Source organism: Ctenopharyngodon idella, chromosome 13 (genome assembly GCF_019924925.1).
Source record: "Ctenopharyngodon idella isolate HZGC_01 chromosome 13, HZGC01, whole genome shotgun sequence".
Classification (NCBI taxonomy): domain Eukaryota; kingdom Metazoa; phylum Chordata; class Actinopteri; order Cypriniformes; family Xenocyprididae; genus Ctenopharyngodon; species Ctenopharyngodon idella.
The window spans coordinates 33,095,554-33,120,100 of NC_067232.1; the positions used below are offsets into that span (position 1 = coordinate 33,095,554).

Consider the following 24,547-nt stretch of genomic DNA (forward strand, 5'->3'; position numbering starts at 1 on the left):
TAACAATATTTGTTAAACAGCTTTCAGGGCTCAGCAGGGGGAAACAGTTCGTCTGGCTTGTAAAATTGTCCCGTTTGAGGCCTTTCAAATTGCAAGGGAGTGGGCGCAGCATCAGATCAACTCACCTATAGATACTGGGAATTCAACACGTGAGTATTGTTACTACACTTTCATATGGTAGGCAGTCTTTCATCTGCCAAAATTGTGCTGTTTTTGTAAATGTGCTGCTGCTTTCTGATTTTTTTTTTTTTTTTTTTTTTTTTTTTTTTGCCACAATAATTAGACACGTTTTTCAGACACACAGCTATAATTCTTAAACCTCTCTATATGCCAGGTTCCAAACGTCATTTAAAATTTGGTTTGTGAGACCATCATACAAGTTATATGAAGTCTGTGTCCTATTGAGCAAATTGTCAAAGAGTGCAACACAAATACGTAAGCTTCTGCTTTATCAGAGTAATCAGTCTTATGTTATCCAGTAAAATATGCAAATTGTAAATCCTTTTAAAGAATTTCACTGTGGTCACATTTATAAATTGGGGATTATGCTATTTACATTCACTGTTCAGCCACAACATTAAAACCACTGACAGGTGAAGTGACACTGGCACTGTCAAAGGGTTGGATATAGTAGACAGCAAGTGAACAGTCAGTTCTTGAGATGGTCTTGAGAAGAGATGGTAGCAGAATACACTATGGGAGGCTGGTGGAGGAAGTGTTATGCTTATGTTTGACACGTACCACCTACCTAAAGATTGTTGCAGACCACATCTCTTCATGGCAATGGTGTTCCCTGCTGGCAATGTCCTCTTTCAGCAGGATAATACACCCTGACACACTGCAAAAATTGGTTCAGGAATGGTTTGAAGACCATGACGATCTCAATCTGATTGAGCATCTATGGGATGTGCTGGCCAAACGAATCCGATCCATGGAGACCCCACAACTTGCAGGACTTAAAGCATCTGCTTCTAATATCTTGGTGTCATATACCACAGAATACACTCACAGGTCTTGTGGAGTCAATGCCTCAATGCATCAGAGCTGTTTTGGCTGCATGATGGAGACCTACATGAAATTAGACAGTCCAGGATTTCATGATTCTGCGATCGGTGAATTTATCACAAAATCAAGCAAACTCTGCAATATTTGGAGGAGCTTGCATTTTTTTCTTAATTGCCCCAGATTTTCTGCAGATTTGGGGCATAGACATGTCCCGTGTGTCCTGTGACACGTCCCATCGCAATGCGCATTCAGTCAAAGAATGGCTGTTTCTCAATTCCAAGAATGGAAAGAACAACCTTGCATTCTTGTGAAGACCGATCTAGAAGGGCTACATTGGACAAACGAAACGAAAGCGGAACAAATCCGCGCTGTTCATTTGAGCTGCGCAGCTCGGACCGTTTATCTGCTCGGGCCAATAATAGACAGCGCGATGGGAGCTCAGAGCAGCGGGCCGATCTTAATCACGTGAAACTGTTACTACAAAGTGCTGGGAGATCCAGTGAAGATAGCGCTTGAATTTGCCGCAAAATCAATAACATCGCTGTGAAATCTTGTGAGAAGCATTCAAATTCGGCGCATAATCCTCTTTTAAACCACAGATATCAGATCAAACAGTGCAGATGTGGAAACCATGAGAAACATTGTGCCATGAACACAAATCACCAAGTCCACAAATAACCAACATTCACCATGGATTTAACGTAGTATCACTAACAGAAATAGCTAACTGTTTTTGAGTCCTTTTACATTCTTCACACAACTTTTCCCAGCAGTTCAAAGCTTTAAATTTTACCCAATTTGAATGTTGAATGTTGAAAGAATTTTTAATGTGATGACCAAAACATTATTTGTTCATCCTTCATAGGATGTCCCCATTTATAAAAATTAAAATTTCACGATGTAAGAAAGCAAACACTTATTTAAAAATAAAAAAAAAAGACAATAAATTACCATTGTAATAGATGGCTACAGAGAGGAACACTTATTGGCTTATTAGCCATTTCCACTCCCTAATATATATTTTTAATATTTATTAATTTATATTAAGACATTATGAATGATAATAATAAAAGTTAATTTTATCTGCATCTCAACTCAAGCTTAGTGCTTTACCTGTCAGCCTTCACAGCGGAGCTCGTCAGTCAGTCGGGCCATCTGATCATTCTGATTGGCTGTTCAGCTACTGCCACCTGCTGGTACAGAAAGGCATTTCTTCTTGCGCAGACGCAAAACGGATGTGCTACTTGGCTGTCGGGTGTTGAGCATCGGTTTGGTGTGTGAGGGCAACTTTGGACCCAGACGCTGGCGACGTGAGCCAACCCCGCAGTCTGCTTTCATCGCCACTAGTTCGTCGGCAACGGCTTGGTGTGTTCTGGGCTTAAGGCTGCAAAAATCTGAAAAAAGTCTCGTGAAATCCTGGAGGGACTGGTTAGGCAGGTGGTTTTAATGTTTTGGCTAATCAGTGTACAGCACGCTTTGACTCCTTGTGGAATGAGATTGAGTTTGATTCACATTCTGAAATGAAAAGATTCCCATTCTCATTCATGAGGAGGTGCCTCATTTGTTTACAAATGTCCATGTTCATTCATTTTATTCATAGACTTAAAACAGCGATGTTCACAATTGAAACACCATTATTCATATTAAGCTCCAACAATGTTGGTTACCACAGTCAATAATCGACTGATGGTAATCAACATTGTTGCAAATTTTGTGTTTTACCTTGGAATGTTCATTTAACATGACTCATTTGTATCATACTGTTATCTGTTGAAGCTAAGACAGAAAAGGGTCTCTGTTCTGCTTTGTCCCCTTCAGCGGTTCAGTGGGATGCCATGACTTTCTTCACTGAAAGTGTATTTGGACAGCTCTTCAAAATCCTCGAAAAAGAGGCAAGACCAAACAATTTCTTTCATGGTGCAGCAGTGATGGATTTAAAGCGTATCTTTGCATTGAGACTTTTTTTTTCCACTCCTGTAGAAACTTCCCATAGATGAGGGCATGGAGCTGCTGCAGATGGTTGTAAACTATGAGACAAGAGATCCTCTCATTCTGTCCTGTGTTCTTACCATCATATCCACTCTGTTTCCCTTCGTCAAACACCAACCTCACTTCCTGCCTCAAGTACTCTATAAGGTGAGGGATATAATCTGCTGTTTCAAAATTGTAAAGCACTAAGGTCGGGCATATTTAATGTTGCTCTGCGAAATTTTGCATTCCGATATGAATCTGCGTGATCTGTGAAATCAAGGTGGTCACACAAATTCACTACGCTATTGACAATGGGCATTTTTTGCCCAGTTTTGCTAATGTGACCACTAGGGTTATAACGTTACATTGTTATATTGAGATGTGACGATATGTATTGTTGATGTAAACGATATGGTTCGAGATATAGAGTTAATTATATCCAAGGCTCAGCTTACTGTATTTATACGGTATATTTCACCCAGAAATGTAAATCCTGTCATCATGTACTTACCCTCATGTCGTTTCAAACCTATACGATTTTTATTCAACTTCCAAACACAAATGAAGATATATTTTATGAAACCTGAAAGATTTTTGTCCCTCCATTTAAAGACCATTCCGGCACTCCTCAAATGCAATCATCATTTAAATCACCATATCACATTTAGTTTTATTAGTATGATTATTCAATGCATTGTAGATGGTATAGTGCAATTAATTTTCTGTCCTCACTGCTGTTGAATTTATAAAAAGGCTTAAGTCATGTATTTACATAGTTTTTTTATTTATTTATTTATAGCCTGTTCATGTTTCACTTAGTGCATTTTAGATATGTTAAAGACCTACCATCATCAGATGTTTTTTTTTTTTTTTTTTTTTTCCTTCTAAGATATTTCCTGCTATCACGTTTGAATTGGTTGAAGAACGCAAGGTAAGGTGCCCATACTTGTAATCATATCTGCATATCATTCTCTAATCAAACACTCTTGTTGACGTTCAGTGGATGTGTTCAGGCACCTCGAACGCGAGCTGTTAAGAACGTCAGAAGACATGCCTGTTCCTCCATCATTAGGATGTGTCGAGATTATTCAGACTTCATTCTGGTATGTTAAAGCGTGCAGGTACAAAAAATACAGTCCTCCACAATGCAAAAGTTTGATAAAGGATTTGATGTCAGCCATAATGTGATATATTAGCATTCTCTTTTGATATAAGCCCTAATGATAATAGATTATTTTTCATGCATTGTAGCCGTGCTTTGACATGATGTATGAGCATGTGAAGAACTTGTTCTCCAATGAGATGCTGCTGACACAAATGGAGAAGTGTGCTCTTATAGAAGCCCTGATACTGATCAGCAATCAGTTTAAAGATTATAACAAGCAGAAAGCCTTCCTGGAGGAACTCATGGCACCTGTTACTGCACAGTGGCTGTCAGAGGAGATGAGGAGGTATGAATGGATGTTGTTGCCCAGACTGGCCTTTTCTGAGTTTATTAAACTGATGTTGAAATGAATGAATGATGTGTGATCCTTCTTTCATTTCTGTGTTGTGTAGCGTTTTATGGAACCCTGCTACCTTCTTGGCATATGTTGGTGCTGATCAGGTGATCAGTGACCCTGACACAGAGGACCAGATGGGTATCAACAGGTCACGGGTAGGTGTGCCCTAGGGCTGTACGATATATTGAAATAAAATCGTTATAGTTGTATGGTTTAGTGTGATTATCAGATTGCTCAGGTTCTGATTTAATTAAGTAAATACTATATGTGATACTGGAGTGAAGTGCATCATTTACACGTGTAGTTCATGATACACTGTATTTTAGTGTCTCAGAGCTGCTTGGTTCATTTACTGTGAATGAGACGTTGTGAGCTGCATGTGTGTTAATGAACATACAGTGCCATTACTCTGAAACCAGCAAAACCAGAAATCAAGACATAAATATTAGTTTTGTAATTTTACAGTAAATATAATTAATTTTTATTACTTTTTATATTTTATAGTACAATAGTATTATACAATAGTATATATTTCTTATTTTCTTAATTTTTTTAAAAAAATAATCACAATAAAAATTATAATAATGAATATGTCTGCAAGCAGCACAAAAGAATGGGCACAAAGAAGGCATGATGAGTCATGAAGCATGGCTGGGAGCTTCAGAGCAACGAGTGATTAAAGACATTTTTAGATTATTTTAGTCAAAATGGCTAAAAAATCACAAATACAATCACTTGTAATATAAACAAATTGCTTATCACTTTTGACCAATAGGTGATGCTGTTACCAAATGAATGTAGTATGGTCAGTGTGAGGTAACAATGACACAAAAAGTTTGTTGTCAATACACCATCAGAATCAGCTTAGCAACATGCCATCAAATTTGTTGATGCATTATTCAAGAATGGTTTGGTCAATCAAAAAGCTTTTGATATCTTTTTGCCAGCATGGTCTGAAGGCGATCTGAGACGATTTTGGTGAAAATCAGACCAAGGGTCTAGGAGCAGTTTGAAAAAATAGGTTTTCAAAGAAATTCAAAATGGCAGACAGCAAGTTCTACCGAATTTGGCATAATTGGTATCATTGTTCTTGGTATGAGTTAATAGGCAATAGGCAAAAGTAATCAAAAGCTCTTAGCTTTTTTTTTTTTTTTTTTTTAATTTCATTATAAATTTTGAACAGAAGGTCAGTTTTTCAGGTCATGGTCCTTATGAAACATACTGATTCTTTTAACGATACATTAATCCATTTATAAAATTCAGCATTTTACGACAAAATTTAAAATGGCTTACATAAGAAAATTGACTCATTTAGCCATTTTTCATATCTCCTGACCAGTAGGTGGCGCTGTGTCGAAACACTGCATGTAGCCGTGGTTCATGCTTATGATGACGTGTACCTGAGACTCATCTTGATATGCTAAAGCGTTAGATATAGCATCACGTCCATTTTGGCATGCTCTTCATCAAATTTGTTTGCGCTATTGGGTTTAGAACGGTTTGGTTTATCAAAAAGCTTTTAATAACTTTTTGCCCGCGTAGTCTGAAGATGATGTTAGCCAATTTTGGTGAAAATCTTTTTGATTTTAGTTTTTTCTTGTAAAGAGTAAATCCAAGTAATTTTTTTTTTTTTTTTTTTTTTTTTTTTATAAAAAGTCAAGTTTTTCCAGACTTGTTCAACACCAAAAGGATTTCACACTCAAAAAATTTTTCAGAGTAAAAAGTAATTTTTCAGGGTTTTTTTTCTTTCTTTCTTTTTTTCTATGCAGATAAACTCCCCAATAATTCTAGACTGATTAATTATTTCCTAATAGAACTATTAAGTCATCAGTCATCTTGGAGTCTCTTATAATGAGCTGATGAGTTGAATCACATGTGCTTGATTAGGAAGAGTTCGAAAATGAGTAGTGTTGGTGGTCTAATAGATGTGAATATGAGTGGCTTTGATTGGTTTGTGTCTTATGGCAGATTAGTTTTTGTGTGTACACCATGCTTGGGGTTGTGAAGCGTGCTCGTTGGCCTGCTGATCCTGAGGAGGCAAAAGCAGGCGGATTTGTGGTCAGCACTACCTCTGATGGGACCCCCATCTACAGAAACCCTTGTGCAGAGCCCCTGCAGGCCCTGCTGCCCAACCTTTTGGCCCTCATCAGGTACATTAGGTCATTTCTAGAAATTTTGCTTCCAAAATAAGACATTAGATATGTGATAATCATGGTTAGCTTGTGTATATGTACTCTTTTTCTGCTATTGTAACACTGTTTGAAGTAGTTTCATGTTCTTCATCTTTCCAGGACCCACAACAGCTTGTTCTTGCCAGAGAACGTCAACCGGCTTAGCAAGACCTTTACCAGAGTTTATGATATTATGGATATGGAGAAGAATTCTGTTTTAGGTAGGTTTCTGATTTGTCCTGTCCTGATACAAACACCATTATTTATGTTTTGCTGTTACTGGTTAATTCTAGTCACCTATATATTGTGCTTTATATAATGTAGGTTGTGTCAAAGCAGCTTCCCAGTAATAAACAGGAAAATAACAGTTACTTTTGCAGATTTCATCAATTATGAAACGGGTTCAATACAGCTGTAAAGCAGCTCTACAAAAGACAATACTATCATTATTCCGTTATTATTAAATAATTATTATTCAAATTTAGGGTTCGGTATCGTTTGAATTTTAACGATTCTGATTCCAATTCTGATTCAGCTTATCGATTCCTAATTTAGATTCGGGGGAAAAAAAGAAAAAGAAAAATTAGATATCAAGTCTTATTGCAAAACATATCATTGTGGTTGAGCAAATATCAACAGGCTAAAGAACACTTACACAAGGAACTTCTGTCTATAGTTTAAAAATAACATAGCAAAAACAACCAGCCTAACTAATATAAATTTCAAGCATTATTAAAGATAAGGAAACACTCAGTAATTAAAACAGAACAAATCGTACAAATAAATACAACAGAACAAAGATACGATTGAAATAAAGTGTTTTAAGATTTTCAGGTATCCATGTACAGAAACTAATAAAATGTAAAATAACACTGCTTTTTTAAAATAAAATATACATTACAAATATAGTTAAAGTTATTCAGTCAAGAACAGCCAGTGAATTTTCTTTGTCTTTTGTTCTTTGATTAGTGTTATTATAGAGACGGCAGCAGGAATATTAGGCTGCTGTCACTTTAAGAGATGCACGGATCCAATATACTGTTGCACATGCATTTTGTCAACTGTTTACTTTCACTTAAGATATAACGACTGTGTTTACGAGGATAGTTTGACATTTTTGTGTGTATTTGTCCGTTCATGTGCAAAAAGATGAGGAAGAGAACTCAGTTCAATATCGCGCACTATACAGTATGAGAGGCGGCTTTCTGTGCCCACGTTTTGGATGAATTGATATTACTGAATATTAATTGTCTTTTAAACACCAAACCCCAGTTATCTTAAAGAAATGACTCCTGTTGTTTCCTACAGGAATTCCTCAACCAGTTTTAGATTCCTACGACTCTCCAGTGTACAGAAACATTGTTGAACGCATGCAAGGCTTCTTCTCTTCACTCTACGAAAACTGGTTGGAACAATCAAGTTTAATGATTGATTTTTCTTTTTTGTTTGTTTGTTTAATAGATTAAACTCTACTCCAATCTCACATTCCCAATCCTGTTTACCCTTGTCTCTTTTTCTCATTTTCTTTTTAAAGTTACCAAGTGCTTGGGAATGCTGGTCCCTGCTTGCAACAAGACTTTTATGCAATAGAAGGCTTGGCTGAGCAGATCGTTGGTTCTGCCTTCATCCATCTAGACAGTGTTCCAGACCACAGGCTTCGTCCCCTAGTCCATATCCTTTATCATATTTATCATATATATATATATATATATATATATATATATATATATATATATATATATAATTTTTTTTTTTTTTTTTTTTTTTTTTTTTTTTTTTTTTGCGCTATTAGTTAAATATACTTATACTCAAAAGTAGAGCTGCATGATTGATCCCTAAAAGATCGCAATCTCGATTTAAATAACCACACAATCTTATTCCTAAATATCCATGATTCGGCTCTATGACTATTAAACCTTTGACAAATATGATCACAGTGAACATTCAGATCTGCATTCTGACCCAGAGAGAGCAGTTGTCATGAATAGGTATAAAACAGCTTCACAAACAGTATTTTCAACCACACAGTATCATTATTTCTGTGTGGTATTATTATTTAGGTGCTCTTATTATAAAGTGTTACCCATCTGTCATTTTCAGACTTTGTAAGTGACATCAATAATGTAATTCGATTTGGATTCCTGTGGTCAGTGACTCATGAATGAAGTGCTGTAGGTTACAGTGTGTTTTTGTTGTTTTCCTTAACGTCTTTCACGTCTGTTCATGAAGCAGCTGGTCATGTCCTGTCCTCATGAGTACTATGACAGCCTCCTCTGTCCTTTGCTGGGTCCATTATTTGCCTATCTACAGCAGGTAAACTTCACATCACACCCAATATCTGGGGGGAAGACCTAAAATGGTTAGGGCAACTACTTGATAATTACTGCAATTCTGAGAGAAATTTATAATAACTAAGTTCAAATATGATTTTACAAATATAACCATCACATTATGAAGGTATTTAAAACCCATTTAAAAAAGTTACTTGAAAAGACATTAACATGGCTATAGGACAACTATTGCTATTGTATGAATGACTGGTAAATTTTTAATAGTAAAAATGATTTTATAAATCTATGTAACATCCTATGATTATGAAGGTATTTTAAAGCACAATTTAAAATCCCATATTATTATTATTATTATGAAGTTCATTTTTAAGCAAATTTATTTTATGTTTCTGTAATAAAAAACTTAATGAGGACTATGAACTTATAAAAATATAGTAAGCAAAATGGTAAACTGCACAGCAACTATATTTGCATTGGTATAAAAACATTTTTCATTCGAAACTTAAAAAACAAAAAAAAACAAAAAAACAATATTTAAATAGCTAAATGAGCTATTTAAATAGTTTTTTTGTTTGTTATATTAACTGTGACTTTGTCTATATTATTATTACTTGTTTTATGTTGCATTTCTCATTGTCTAAAAACACTTGAAACAAAGTAAAATTGTTAGAACAGCTGCTGATAACTACTGTATTACAGTAATAATGACTAAGAATAACTTGCTAATAGTTATACATGATTTTATAGACCTGTATAACCATCTCATAATTATTATAAAATAACTGTAATTTGTAATTGTAAGTGAATGTAATTTAATGTAATCAAATTTTTTTTGTTTTTTTGCAATTGTAACTGCGGTTTAAAGCATTTATTCCACCACCGAGATACAACTAAATGACTGAAATACAACTAAATATCACTTCAGATGCAGATTCTGTGCCTCTACTGTGCAAAGATATTTTGTTGATACTAATTTCATTTGATTGGTTACAGAGAGTGTCTTAGTATTCTAATTTAATGTATTGATTTAAAGTGAATTTCAAATAAAAGATTATGTATACTTCCGAGGTTAAGAACAATTGCCTTTATGAAGGTAAAGATGCTCCTGAAATTTCATGGAGCAGAATCATCCCTTAATGGAAAAGTTCATTTCCATTAATTTGGTGCTGCTGTGAAACTAACCATTGCTAGAAACAAATATGCACATTTTTGGGACAGGCTTAAACCAGCCAAGGTGTTAATATCAACAAAATCCTATAAAATATTGAGATATCGTTCTGTTTTCAATATTGCACACTCCTACTATGAAATTTGAAGGTTGCACAGACCGTTTCACTTCACTGTTGTTTTACGTCCTTCAGTAATTTTTGGTGACTTGAAACAACCAATATTGCTTGCAGCACAGGAAATTGTTTGCCTAATGCAGTCTCCTATTTTTTTTTTTTTTTTACTTTGTTAAAAATAGAGACTGAGCTTTCGGTGGCAGGTCATCAACCAAAGGACCAGTCTATGGTAAGATATTTGAGTGTTGGCTAATACTATAAATATTTGTGTACAGTTCTGACAATTTTAACACTGCTTTCTTCTCACACTTTTTGTGTGAATACCCCTGCCTCGGGTGTATGTGTGTGTTTGAGATTAAAAGAGTGACTGACATGAATTTTCTATTCTCTGGAAGACCTGACTGAAGCCCCATTCACACAGCCAGTGTCTTTGCTTGTCACTTGTCTCAGTACTTCAAGTCACTTGTGGCTGTTCCTAGTGCTGTCACTTTAATGTTATTGGTAGACTGCAGACTGACATATCTTTAAAAAAAAAAATGCAATCACAGATGATGTGAAATAAGATATTCTAATTTGACGTGGAATGAGTTTTCTTGTCAATAAAGAAGAAACATTCTGCTTTTTAGGTGTGTTGTTATACAAACTACAGCAGTGCTAGTGCGTTAAATCATTAAGCATATGAATGATCTGTCAAAATATATTCCTCAACTAATAGTGCCAAAAGTTTCCAAAACATCATTCAGATTTGACAAATAATCTGTTTTCTTGTCTGTAATATCAACTGCATCAGCGCTGCTCCTTGCAAACATATTGAGACTGCTGACAGGTTCTTTTTTTTTCTTTTTTTCTCGGTAATCTGTTTCACACGGATGTATGTCACAGTACAGAAGATCTGTCACTACTTCTGTTTCATTTTGACTCAAGCCAACATAATAGTAATGTTTAAATACAAGATCAGTATGTTAGCTTTCTTAAGCCAGCATAATATGTTTAAATACAGCATTAGAATGTTGGTTATCTCAAGTCAGCTTCGGTTACATAAGTACAATCAAAAAATTCACTGCATTTAGATCTTCAAAGATTAAGCATGTCATGAACACGTCAAAGCGAACAGGGCATTGCTATGCAACACGCTACAATGGACACTTCAGTACCATACAGCAGCATCATGCACACATTCAGTATGTTAGCTTTCTTAAGCCAACATAATACGTTTAAATAAAACTATTATTATATTGGCGTGAGATTGCCAACATACTGATGTTGTAAGTAGGACTGTTGTTTTAGTTATGGGAAAAAATCATGCATTAAACACACTCGACCCGCCCCAGACCTATGTACTTCATCATACATTTAATAAAATTGATTGGTGATGAACATGAGGCAGGCCAACAACTAGCTGCGTGATGGAACCTATATAATGCAGTTAAATGCCCCTAAAATTCAAGATATCAGGGCAAAAATGCCCTTGTATGAGTTTTTGTCTTATATTTATATCATGATATAGTTAGGCAATATCACATGGGTAACAAGTGCAGTATCACATGAGTGCTGTTTTTGTCCCGAATAGTACGAGTGCAAATGTGATATTGATTTCATACAACAGTTCAATAAATAAGTTAATATATTGTGTTATATTTTAGACGACAATATTCTGTTTTGCTCAATTTTGCCAAACAAAATATTACCTATAAATCCAGAGCAGAACTGTTGTGCGTCTCCGAGCAACACACAGTGCTGTTTCCTTTCTGAATAAATCCAAGTTTTAAACGAATCAATCAGGTGAACCAATGATTCAATGGCCCATTCATAAAGAGTCAATTATTTAATTCCTGAATGAATCAGCTGTTTGAACGAATCAAATGAATGAATGACTCAAGGACTTACTCATTAAGACATTTTTACTGCCACCTACTGGCAGTTAGTTTCTTATTTAGAGTATCATTTCATTAAAAAGAAAAAAATCATATTTCCATATTAATAAAAAACCCATTAAAGGTATAGTTCACCAAAAATGAAAATTCTGTCATCATTTACTCACCCTCATGGCCTCATGGTCGTTGTAGCCAATCAAATGTTGAATCAAATACATGTTTTTTTTTCTTTTCTAAAGCTACTTTTTGTAATGTCTATTTGATGCTTTTCTCATTTAACACAATAATGACTTTAAGTTATCTTTTGGGGTTAATTAGTTTAATTGCCACATTGTGTAATTAATTAGATTAAAAACTTTAATCGCTTGACAGCCCTAGTTGTAAGTTTAAATAGAATATATTAGGTTTCTCAAGTCAACATTATTATTAATACTCTTGTTATATTAATTATTATTTTTTATTTTTTTTTAGTGCTCAGGAGGAGGAGGAGGCCTATGAGGAGAACCATGTGACTCAGGAAATGGTGGAGGAGCAGCTGTTGCGGTTGGTCACGCGAGAGGTCATTGACCTGCTAAGTGAGTTTCTCTTATGCATGTGAAGCCTTTCAACTTTGCTTAACTTTTTTAATACAAAAGAAAAAAAAACTTTGTAAATGTGTTTTCAGGTGTGACTTGCATTACAAGAAAATGTCCAGAGCTATCTGCAAACAAAGAGGACGCAGATGGTGAGTTAATGATCACATTCTCCCTGTATTCTGTTCATTATTGAACTAATAAGGTAATTTAATAACAAAACACAAAATAGTTCATTGTCTCTTGCTGTTGTCTGTAGAGATTTTAGTTTGAGCTCTTTTCAGTTATGAGGATAGAAAGAGAAAACCATTTAATATTTGCTTTAAGGACACAATTACCGAATTTAATCAGCATTAGGTACAGTATTGTGCAAATGTTTTTGGTATTTTTATATAAAAAAAAATCTATAAAGTTAGAATCCTTTTGAAAGTATGTGCGTGTACGGAAACTCCCGAAACTGCGATGATTGACACCGTGGTAACCATGGCAACGCTCTGCCATCTCACGTGTTTGGTATCTGCTTTTCTGACCAAAGAAATATTACAGCAACAAAAGACTTGTGAAATCCAGCAATTTTAACTAAAGCACAGTCGACGGAGGCGTCGTGTTTTTCTTATGCTTAAAGGCTGCTTTGCAGAGCGTCTCTCACAGTGTTGCCATGTCCACTTATTATAAGCGTTTTTGGGCTTGTTGTTTAAGCTTGGCTCATAAAGCTATCAAGTTTAGTGAGTTATTAAAGTGAGCCGGTGCTGGTCCTGATATTTTGGTCTTATTTTCAGCATAAAGCATTTGGATTTATTTCAGTTCATTTTGAGCTTGTTCTTCTTCGTTGTTTATCTAACTACATCTGGCAACACGAATGAGGCTTGTACCACTTTCCCTGTGATTTCTTGCACTGCACATAAAGAAGAAACATTTCTGATGCACGTTAAACTGCGTTATCAACAACTAGTTGTTCAGTTCGGTTCTGTACACACTGTGCAGAATTTTTGTAAATGCGGTTGTCACTACCTGTATTTCTTGGGAGTTAATTGGGTTGTAGAATGCGGTTGTCACGCCTGTAAATTACTGAGCTGTGTGTATACAGAACAGGATTAAGCACTAAAAGGTGAATTGACAACCGAATTTAGCTGTGTTTTTAATTAATTTGGTACCATTATTTGGTCCAGAGTGAATAACACTGCATCACATTGAATGTGGCTTTCTGCTGCTTTGAGGAGACAAATTAAGATATTTTTATGAAATCCGAGAGGTGTTTTTTTTTTTTTTTTTTTATCTCGCATAGAAAGCAATGTAATTACCACATTCAAGCCTCAGAAAAGTAGTAAAGACATCATTAAAATGGTCCACGTAACTACAGTGGTTCAACCTTAAAGGTTCAGTTCACCCAAAAATGAAATTTCTGTAATTAATTACTCACCCTCAAGTTGACCCAAACCCGTAAGACCTTTGTTCATCTTCGGAACACGAATATATTTTTGATAAAATCCAAGGGTTTCTGAACCACACATGGGCAGCAACGTCATTGCAAATTTTGAGGTCCAGAAAGGTATTAAAGACATCGTTAAATAGTCCATGTGACTACAGTGGTTAAACCTTAATGTTATGAAGTGACGAGAATACTTTTTGTGTGCAAAAACAAAACAAAAATAATGACTTTATTCAACAATTTCTTCTCGTCCATGTCTCCTACGCTGTTTACGTTGTGTAGACAGTGCAGCGCTTCTAGGTTCTACGTCAGAACGCCAGCTCGTTATTGAATGACGGTAATTACGTGGCTTTTCAATGGGGGATGATAAAACTTCTCGGATTTCATCAAAAAATCTCTTAATTTGTGTTCTGAAGATGAATGAAGGTCATGCGGGTTTGGAACGACATGAGAAAGAAATGACAGAAATTTCATTTTTTGGGTGAACTAACAATTTAATGTAATTAATGTTCTATTTATTAAAATCAAGTATAAATCTCATCAAGTTAGTGTTCGTTAAGTATTTTTACATTTATTCCTAAATAACTAAAGGCAATAACAATTTAAACAATAATTTTATTTGTGAACTGATGTTCAGCTGTTCTTTTTAATAGTAAACTTATTTTCGGATCATCAGTCATCAAACTCGGTAAACACTGTCAAGACACGAAGACGTAACTTTAATTTCACCAAGCTGATTGCTCACTGAAAAGAACTCAAACATCATCATGTTTTCAGGCCATTTTAAGTTTGATTTTGATGTGACATAAAGTGGTGATATCTCTGTCGCTGAGCTGTTTACTTACTTTTCAGTTAGTTTTCCCATTAGCGCACGAAAACAAGAGGAGGGATTTATTGCGTGAACCAATCCTATCCAGTCATAGCACGATGTAGGCATTGCCTTCTCTCTCGTGACTTTCCCCCATTCATTCTCAATTACCTCCCACTAAACCCAGCGCACGCTTTAGGGGGTCTGTTGAAATGTAATGGTATCAGGGGAGGCAAGAGAGATGCGGCGTCCCGCTGTAACTTTGCCTGCTGGTGTCACTGTTGGACAGTTTTACTTTAGAAAAAGAGTCATTCATACACTTTTTAATGTCACATTTTGTAATATTTGCATTGTTTTATTTTTGTAACATCGTCTATTTTCTCATATTTTTTTTGAGGAGGCACTGCCTCCCTTGCATCCTCAGAGGAAATGCCCCTGATTCACAGGTTATTTTACTGTCTGAACAAGTGTGGACCAGAGTGTGTTGTTTTCATGTGCATCATGCCACAGTTCCAGTACTCACTAGTCCACAGGAAAGCAGTCACATTACCATTTTTTTCATATGAACCATGCTCTGTTTCAGACTAAACTAGTAGAATGAAAGCCTACTGAGTACTGTGATGCAAGTTTTTTTTTTTCTTCTGTTCAGGAGACGAGGAGATGGTGTCGATGGATTCCTCACAGGGGGTTCAAATGAATACACCTACAGATGAGCTCTCAGAATTGGGCAAGTGCCTTCTCCGAAGTGAGGTAACTAAACATTTCTTTGTGAGCTCCATCAGGTGGCTTCTACAGCTGAGCTCTGTGATCAGAATAAAAAACATTTTCTCATCTCCTTTTCAGGATATTTATATGAACCTCCTGACTATATGTTTTAACTCCCTTTCCTGGAAAGACACTATAAACTGTCAACGGACTGCTGGTGTGCTCTGCTGGACTTTGCTAAAACAGGTGTCTGTCCCTCTTAATAAAATTTTCAGTAACACTTTATAATAACTGCACACTATGAAGCATTAGTAAACAGTCAATTCATCATTTATAAAGCATTAATAGACATTAATAAGCCGTTTATAAATATACCTATAAATGCTTTGTTCTTGATTTATAAGCATATCTATAATGTTTAATAATTATATTTTCATACTTTATTAATGATCAATTTATCATTTCTAAATTAAGTATTACATTATTTACAAACCAGTTATTTAGGAGTTGTCAGTGGTTCATAAGATCATTTATAAAGTGTAAGTAAATGATTAATAAACTATTAAAACATACATTTATACATCTTATTATTTAGACATATAGTAATAGTTACTCAGTGTGTTAATAAATGCTTTATTAATACATATTCCTACTGTAATTCATGATTAATTCAGGTAGTTATAAAACATTGAGTAGTTGTCAGTTAATTATTGTTGTGAGCTTATCTAAAGTGAGCACTATTCATGCCTCGTAAAGCTTTACAAAGAAGATTTAAAGGCTCAGTGATCTTTTAAAGTGATGTTTTAAAGTTAGTACTAAGGTAGTTTTGTGAAAAAATAAAGTTTTATAAAAACATTATTTGTTGTATTTTGGCACTCCTGTAATCCAGTGTTGGCACTGGTAAAATTTTATTCAGCAATTTTTAGACTTTACAGAAATGTATTTTTATATCAGATTGCAAAAGCTTAGTTTCATTTTACTGCACAGTTATGTTTTCTGGAGGAGTACAGAGATTTTTACTTTCTGTGAAATTGCGGAGGTTTACTTTTAATTTTATATCAAGTTACCCATCGTAAAGTTTCATTTTTTTCCTTGAAATAAATATTTCTATGTTCTGTATCCTTTAAATCTCCTTTATAAAAGCTTTACGAGGCATGAATAGTCCTCACTTTAGATGAGCTCACAAAAATAGTTAACTACCCAAATTAATCATGAATTACAGTAGGAATATGTATTAATAAAGCATTTATTAACACACTGAGTAACTATTACTATATGTCTAAATAATAAGATGTATAAATGTACATTTAAATTGTTTATTAATCATTTACTTACATTTTATAAATGATCTTATGAACCACTGTCAACTCCTAAATAACTGGTTTGTAAATAATGTAATACTTTATTAATGATCAATTTATAATTTCTAAATTAAGTATGAAAATACATTTATTAAACACATTATAGATATGCTTATAAATCAAGAACAAAGTATTTATAGGTGTATTTATAAACTGCTTACTAATGTCTATTAATGCTTTATAAATGATGAACTAACTATTTACTAATGCTTAACTAATGCTTCATAGCGTGAGTTATTCTAAAGTGTTACCAAATTTTCAAACATATACAGTTAACCGCAATAAAGATGCCAGCTATTTTATATTTGAATCCTTTGCCTTTTGAAAATACTTTTGTGTATGTGAATGAATTCTTATGCAGGTGCTTGGTGGTAACCTGCTCCCGGAGGCTGTGACGTGGATCTACACCAGTGTACTGAAGGGTCTGCAGATGCATGGACAACACGAAGGCTGCAATGCTGCGCTAACTCAGCTGGCCTTTCTCATCTACGAGTCTCTAGTGCGTCATTCCAGCCTAGCTATCATAACTTGCACATTTCTCAGTGGAGTATGAGAAGTGCATTTGTACATATATCAGTGCAGATCCACAGTAAAAAGTTCACTTTTTGTCAGTGTTACTGGTGCCCAAAGCAGCTAAACTGCTGAATATCAGGCCTGTTTACACCTGGTATTAAGATTTTGTTTTGGTCGATCGGATCACAAGTGAACGATGCTAAATATAAGTGTAAACGGGGTCTAAAATGTTTTGAACTTGTCCAGTTTCGACCACTTCCAGAGGTAGTGGAAAACGCATTGGACCGGATTGCTTTCATAGTGGAAGCACTCGTGGTCAAATGTGTTCAAACAGCTACTAAAGACCGCCTACTCTCCATCTACTGACCTAATGCGTAAACGTTATAGGACGCACGCTAGCCAGATGGAATTTAAACTTTGGTGTTTTTGTAAAGTCTTATCCAAGTCTTAACTGTGTACGCTCCACCCCCCCCCCCCCCCCCCCTTTATTTCTCCATGTTGAAACAACGCACTCTATGACTTTTATGAAAATTAAACTGATAATAGTTAAAGACGATCATGCTGATCCACGTCGATTGAAGTGCAGTGTCTTAACACACTGTTATTGGTACTTCATGTACACAAAAGTACTTAAAGAATGCACCTTTAAATGACCATAGTAGTGACTGAATGCATTGGTGAGAAAATGTAATGCATTAACAATGAAGTGACATTTTCATTCTGATATTTCTCTACAGAGGCCTCGATATGCTGAGCTGCGTTTCGTCATGAATCAGATCCCTGATATCCAAGTTGATGCCCTGGAGCAGTTTGATCAGAAGGCCATCCAACCCGCTGTAACAAAGGCAGGAGAGAAGAAAAAGAAAGAGCAGTTTAGACGGCTCATTGCAGGCGCTGTCGGGGTATGGCCACTTTTAACATTCTTATAAATACATAGACAATTTTTTTTTTTTTTTTTTTCATGGAATACACTTGTTTGTTCAAAAATAATTTATTTTCAAGAGGTATATAATCTCTTGTGAATTTCATTATGGCTATTGAAGTCATGCTTGATTATATTCAAACTTAAATTAAACTAAGCGCATAATCAATACCTGAGATTATCATTGGAAATACAGCTTGAATGTTCTTGTTCCCAACCGAAGCAGTGTTATGGCATTTGGAAAACTCCATTACATTTATGCTGTTCAAGGATAGATTTATGGGATCCTGCACTTTGGGGATCCTGCCTTCCCACATAAATAAGGAAAAGATGGTGTCAAAACACTTTTTTAAAGAGATTTAAGAACAAGAAGAGGGAGAGACTGCAAAAGAAATAAGCCATGGCAAAACGTTTATTAAAAAAAAAACAACAAAACAAAACTGGTAAGCTGTCCTAGCATTTTAAAGGAAGTGTTATTCAACCAATTTTGAGAAATTATTCCAGTCTCTCAGCTCTCTTATAAGAATATCAACACATAAATGACAACCCCTAAAACAGTAAAATGAAAGAGTAGGGCACTTACAAGAATTTTCTTAGCTGCATCATTTTTGGCCTCCTGGGTCCCGAGTGAACAACCACAAGTCCTTTGCATAGAGTGAAACCAAGCCTACCCTGTTGAGACCAGATGTTAATAGGGATGGCTTCAGAGAAATTGAGGGTGCCGTCTTTAGCCATTGAGGTGAAAGAGGGCCTGAGTTCTAACACTTGCAGAGGGAGTTGATTAAGAATCATATTCAGCAATCCCTTATGTCTGATGACATTGACGTCTCCTAATAAGCCCTTTTTGTTTTCTCTAAAATTATTTCTGCATTCAATAAAACCTACGGGCCTATAATGTCTCGGTTGCATACGTAACCCTGGTTTCCTGAGTCAAATCAAGTCAAGTGACCTTTATTTGTATAGTGCTTTATACAATATAGATTGTTTCAAAGCAGCTTTACAGTGATAAACAGGAATATAATGATTCAGTAAAGCAAAAAGCTGTAAAAAGAATAGTGAAGTCATTATTCAGTTGAAATCAGTTCAGTGTTGATTCGATTTGGTTCAATAACTGTGTTCATCAATTACGGATTGAGTTTAATTCATCTATAAAGCAGCTCTGGAGAAGACAGTGATGTCATCATCCAGCTCAATTCAGTTCTCATCCGGTAGTGTTAGTGCAGTCAGGTCTATAATATCGCAGAATATTAGCTGGCCCCAACTAAGCAAGCCAAAAGGTGACAGTAGGAGGGAACCTAAACTCCATCAGGTGACAGAAATGGAGGGGGGGGGGAAAAACTTTGGGAGAAACCAGGCTCAGTCGGGGAACCAGTTCTCCTCTGGCCAGGTGAATGAACATGGTGTGGTGATGATTGCAGGCTGCATCACACAAGTCAGATTGTGGATTGATATCATTCAGAATATTTCCTCCAGTTCCTTCTGCTTGAAGATCAGGATTCATTATACCAGCATTTAGTGGGAGGGGAGTTGAAGCTGGCCATAGGGGTATTTGTCTGGTTCTCATGGTCTTCTTAGCATCTGTGTCAAAGGCTGTCTAGTCTACAAAGTCCTGAGTAGGGAATGATACGATACGTCAGTAGCTGATGTTATAGGAATATCCTCCAGGTGTGATGATTGTCTGAAGCTGGTATAGAACAACATCAGCTCATTTGCTGATGGTGATAACACCGCCCTCTCAGACGCCACACCATCAGGAAACCTATATAACCGAGATGTTCCCTTTCATGGGTTCACTCGACGCTGCATCAGGAGTCACACATCCAAATTATAAAACCTGGTAAGTGTGTGAAAATGCCCAGCCTGCCACCACACAAATATCTTCCAAAGGTGCACCCTTAGATAACACCTATGAGGAAACTAGTAGATTGAGCCTGAACACCAAGATGTGAAGACCGTCCGCATGCCTCACAGGCAAGAGGAACCACATCCTTTGTTTTGTAGCCGCAACACCTTATTTACAACCACTGATCTGATTTAAGCGACTGTCCTGTGTGATTGAGGTAAATGACGTGATGTGTAGCCAAGTATGGTGTCCCATACTTGGAATTTGTGCTCTGCATTTCATCCATCCAAGTGCACACACACACACACCCGGAGCAGTGGGCAGCCATTTTTTACTGCGGTGCCTGGGGAGTGATTGGGGGTTCAAGGGCATCTCAGTTGTGGGTAATGAGAGTGGAAGAGAGCGCTGTTCATTCCCTCCCCCCACCTACAATTCCTGCCGGTACTGAGACTCGAACCCGCGACCTTCGGGTTACAAGTCCGACTACCATTAGACTACAATAAAATCCTCACAGGACAAAGCTATGGGCAGTCTCTCATCCCCCTGCAACTGATAAGGTAAAGGAGAAAATGACTGGAATTCCAAAAACTGAGAGTGAAAAGTAGAACCGACCTCAGGAACATGCCCCAACATATGGTTGCAACAACTTAACCGGAAGAAAAATCCATATAAGATGAGCTCATCGAGAAGGCATGCAAATCATCAATTCACTTAAAGCAGGGGTGTCCAAACTCGGTCTTGGAGGGCCACTGTCCTGCTGAGTTTAGCTCCAACTTGCCTCAACACACCTGCCTAGAAGTTTCTAGTATGCCAAGCAAGACCTTGATTAGCTGGTTTGGGTGTGTTTATTTGGGGTTGGAGCTGAACTCTGCAGGACGTTGGCCCTCCAGTAGCAGGATTGGACAACCCTGACTTAAAGCATGTTAAGAGCAACAAAATCAACTGAAGAGTCAGACTTCTTTTAGAAGCTGACTCCAATAGTTCCATTGAAGGCCTTTTCAAACCTTGCAGGACGGAAAGGTCTTAAGCCCCACTCTAAGGCAATACAAAACATTTCCACATCCTAGGCTGGGGATGCCACACACTGCCCTGTGTTTGGCTTCTTCTATCATTTACTCACTTTGTGTTGTTCCAAATTTGAATTTGCAAAATAAAGTTATTTTGATGAATGTTTTAACTGTTTTGTCAATACAATAAAAGTCAGTGTAATCCAAAACAACATGAAGGTGGGAGTGGGCTGTTTTGACTGGGGCCTTTATGCAACCACCCAGAAATATGTAAGAACACATGAATTATAGAGCAACATCCTTGAAATCACACAGAACACCTTAGCAGCAATACAGGAATAGGCTGAAACCCGAAGAGTGCAACATTCAGGTTCCATTCATTTTCTTTATAGGGGAATTGATTCTTAACAATCCCTTATAAACCTTTAAAGACAGAACTGCTTTGAGCTCTGAGGTTCTTTTTTAATCCATTCAGTTTACATTATTTCCACTAATAATCGTGTTTTACAGTGGAATTCTTGGTGAAAATCTACCAATGATGCTGTAACGAAAATTCCACCAATCAAAGAATTGTGGTGAGCAAATCACGCCAAAAGAGCTCTGCAGGTAAACTGAGCACAGAGAATGACGTAATGGAGTTGATCTCCCTATGCTCTCAAAATACTTAAATATTTTTTAAAAATCCCTATGGGAAAAATGAAGGGATCACCTAATCATCCACATGGACCATTGGTGCTTGGACCCTGATGATTTTATCCTGTATTGCTCAGCTCTAATCATTCATACAGTTCAACCTAGTAAACCTTGCTAATAAAATAAACATAAAATATGAACGTTTTATTTTTTTTATGACAAAATTGGTCTAAAATTTGCATAAAAATAATTTCCTGGTTTGCTAAAATGGTGTAATATCTTTGATTTATTATACACAATTGCATTTGATTAAAATGTTGACATTTGATTAACAATATTTAATCAATTGGTCCATTTGTGTGTGTGCTGATAGAAACCCCTTGGACAGCAGTTCAAGAAGGAAGTACACATCCGAAACCTTCCATCTCTGTTTAAGAAGCCAAAGCCTACGAAAGATGTGCTGGAGAACACTGATTCTGCAGGTCTGATCTCTCTATTCTCTCCTGACCGTGACAATTGCTGAGGGAACCACAGCTCCACGACACCCTCACTACTCTTGTGTGTAGTACAGTATCCAGTCTGCAAGTCCTTTTTATGGACATGGATGGTTTATTGAAATGAGGAAATACAGCAAGGACATTTGTGTTTTGTCATTTGGGTGTACATTGTTTCTCTTCTTTTGTATGGATCTATGTAATGGATCTGTATAATTGTTATTTAAAGAATAATAAAATCTTGCTGTCGGAGCACCTCATTCAAAAAAAAAAAAAAAAAACTTTAAAAAAAAAAGATTGAGAAGTCTTGTTAATTATACAGTATCATATCTGTTCTGGAGATCTGATGTGCAAAACCAGCATCCAGCACTACATTCCAATAGGAGACAATGAGCTATTTTTAAATAAATAACAAACTCGACACTAATTTGACATGTCTGTGTACAGATTATGTAAAAAGTGTTGTGATTTATACTCTGCAGTTTTTAATAAATGTATACCTGGACAGTTTTCAGTGATTGAATAGACTCTTTTTCTCAGTTGTGAAAAAAGGTAAAGTCTACATAAAATATTTAATTACTGTGACAAGCCTGTGTGTGTGTGTGTGTGTGTGTGTGTGTATATATATATATATATATATATATATGTATATATACACACACATACTCTAATGGGCAGGCTAATAGGTCCTTTAACTCAACCTACTATTAATCACATCATTATCTATAGGTCACAGATGATTGGTTCCTACTGTATTAGTAGCCAATGAGCTTGCGTGCTTAATCATTAAATACATGAGTTAGCATTTGCTTAGCAGCGCAGCGTGCTTCAGAAACCCTCCACCTTCCCCAGCTCCACCTGTATAGATCTGCTACGGGTACTTCATGTACGCATATTGTACAGCAGCAGCATGTCTTACTTGCTCACAGCAGCGTGTCGTGTATGTATTGGCAGTAGAAAGTCCCGTACTTGCTCTGCAGCAGTAGCAGCAGCAATAAAGCAGCAGCAGCGTAGCAGATCTATTCCGCCAAGACCAAACATACCTACATTGTCATACCCATTACCATGCCAAACACTCCGAGAGTTGTCATGACAGAAATATATATAGGCATCCTTGGTAAATATGAGCAAAGGTGGCTGTGAAAATAAATCTGCATTGTTTATGCTTTTGATCTTTCATTCAAAAAATGTACAAAATTCTAACCTTTCATTTATATAAAACAATTGAAAATGGGGGGAAAATCACATAAAATAAATGTTTTTCTTCAATACATGTTGGCCACAATTATTGGAACCCCTAGAAATTCTTATGAGTAAAATACCTCTGAAGTATATTCCCTTTTTTTTTTTTTTTTTTTTGTTAGCACACCAGGGTGCCTAGGAGCATGAAATTGTCCAGCCATGACTTCCTGTTCCACAGGAGTACAAATATGTGTAAACACAAAGGCCAAATTCCCCTAATCATTCATCACAATGAGTAAAACCAAAGAATATAGTTCTGATGTGCAGCAAAAGATTGTTGAGCTTCACAAAATAGAAAATGGCTATAAGAAAAAAGTTAACGCATTGAAAATCCCCATTTCCACAATCAGGGCAATAATTAAGAAGTTCCAATAAACTAAAGATGTTACAAATCTGCCTGGAAGAGTACATGTGTCTAAATCATTCTAATGCGCGGTGAGGAGGAGAGTTTGAATGTCCAAAGACTCTCCAAGGATCACAGCTGGAGAACTGCAGAGATTAGTTGAGTCTTGAGTCTCAGAAAGCCTAAAAAAAATTATCAAACAGCACCTACATCCCAAAAAAGTTGTACAGGAGGGTTTTAAGAAAAATCCTCTGCTCTCATCCAGAAACAATCTCCAGCATATTCAGTTGTCAGACAAGACTGGAACTTCAAACGGGACCGGCTTCTATGGTCAGATGAAACTAAAAAAAGAGCTTTTTGGCAGCAAACCCACCAGATGGGTTTGGTGCACACATGGATAAAAAGTACCCCATGCCCACGGTTAAATATACTGCTGGATCTTTAATGCTGTGGGCCTATTTTTCTGATGGAGGTCCTGGACATCTTGTTCAGATACATGATATCATGGATTCTATCAAATACCAACAGATAAAAAAAATCAAAACCTGAAATAGAAATCCAATAATGGGCCGTGGTTG

General features: G+C 36.2%; 1 protein-coding gene across 1 annotated transcript in view; it reads left to right on the top strand.

Moving 5' to 3' along the window:
• Positions 1-22,894, top strand: part of LOC127524563 (exportin-5-like) — a 40,562-nt gene extending 17,668 nt beyond the window's left edge. The window contains exons 14-33 of the mRNA XM_051916181.1: positions 21-149; positions 2,782-2,897; positions 2,986-3,141; positions 3,866-3,907; positions 3,990-4,079; positions 4,228-4,427; positions 4,534-4,633; positions 6,447-6,628; positions 6,770-6,870; positions 7,958-8,054; positions 8,184-8,319; positions 8,864-8,962; positions 10,406-10,452; positions 12,569-12,672; positions 12,762-12,821; positions 15,556-15,656; positions 15,750-15,857; positions 17,334-17,471; positions 18,223-18,387; positions 22,264-22,894. Coding sequence (XP_051772141.1) covers positions 21-149; positions 2,782-2,897; positions 2,986-3,141; positions 3,866-3,907; positions 3,990-4,079; positions 4,228-4,427; positions 4,534-4,633; positions 6,447-6,628; positions 6,770-6,870; positions 7,958-8,054; positions 8,184-8,319; positions 8,864-8,962; positions 10,406-10,452; positions 12,569-12,672; positions 12,762-12,821; positions 15,556-15,656; positions 15,750-15,857; positions 17,334-17,471; positions 18,223-18,387; positions 22,264-22,413 — 2,321 coding nt within the window. The 3' untranslated portion in view covers positions 22,414-22,894. The remainder of the gene's footprint in view (positions 1-20; positions 150-2,781; positions 2,898-2,985; positions 3,142-3,865; positions 3,908-3,989; positions 4,080-4,227; positions 4,428-4,533; positions 4,634-6,446; positions 6,629-6,769; positions 6,871-7,957; positions 8,055-8,183; positions 8,320-8,863; positions 8,963-10,405; positions 10,453-12,568; positions 12,673-12,761; positions 12,822-15,555; positions 15,657-15,749; positions 15,858-17,333; positions 17,472-18,222; positions 18,388-22,263) is intronic.
• Positions 22,895-24,547: the final 1,653 nt, after the last annotated feature.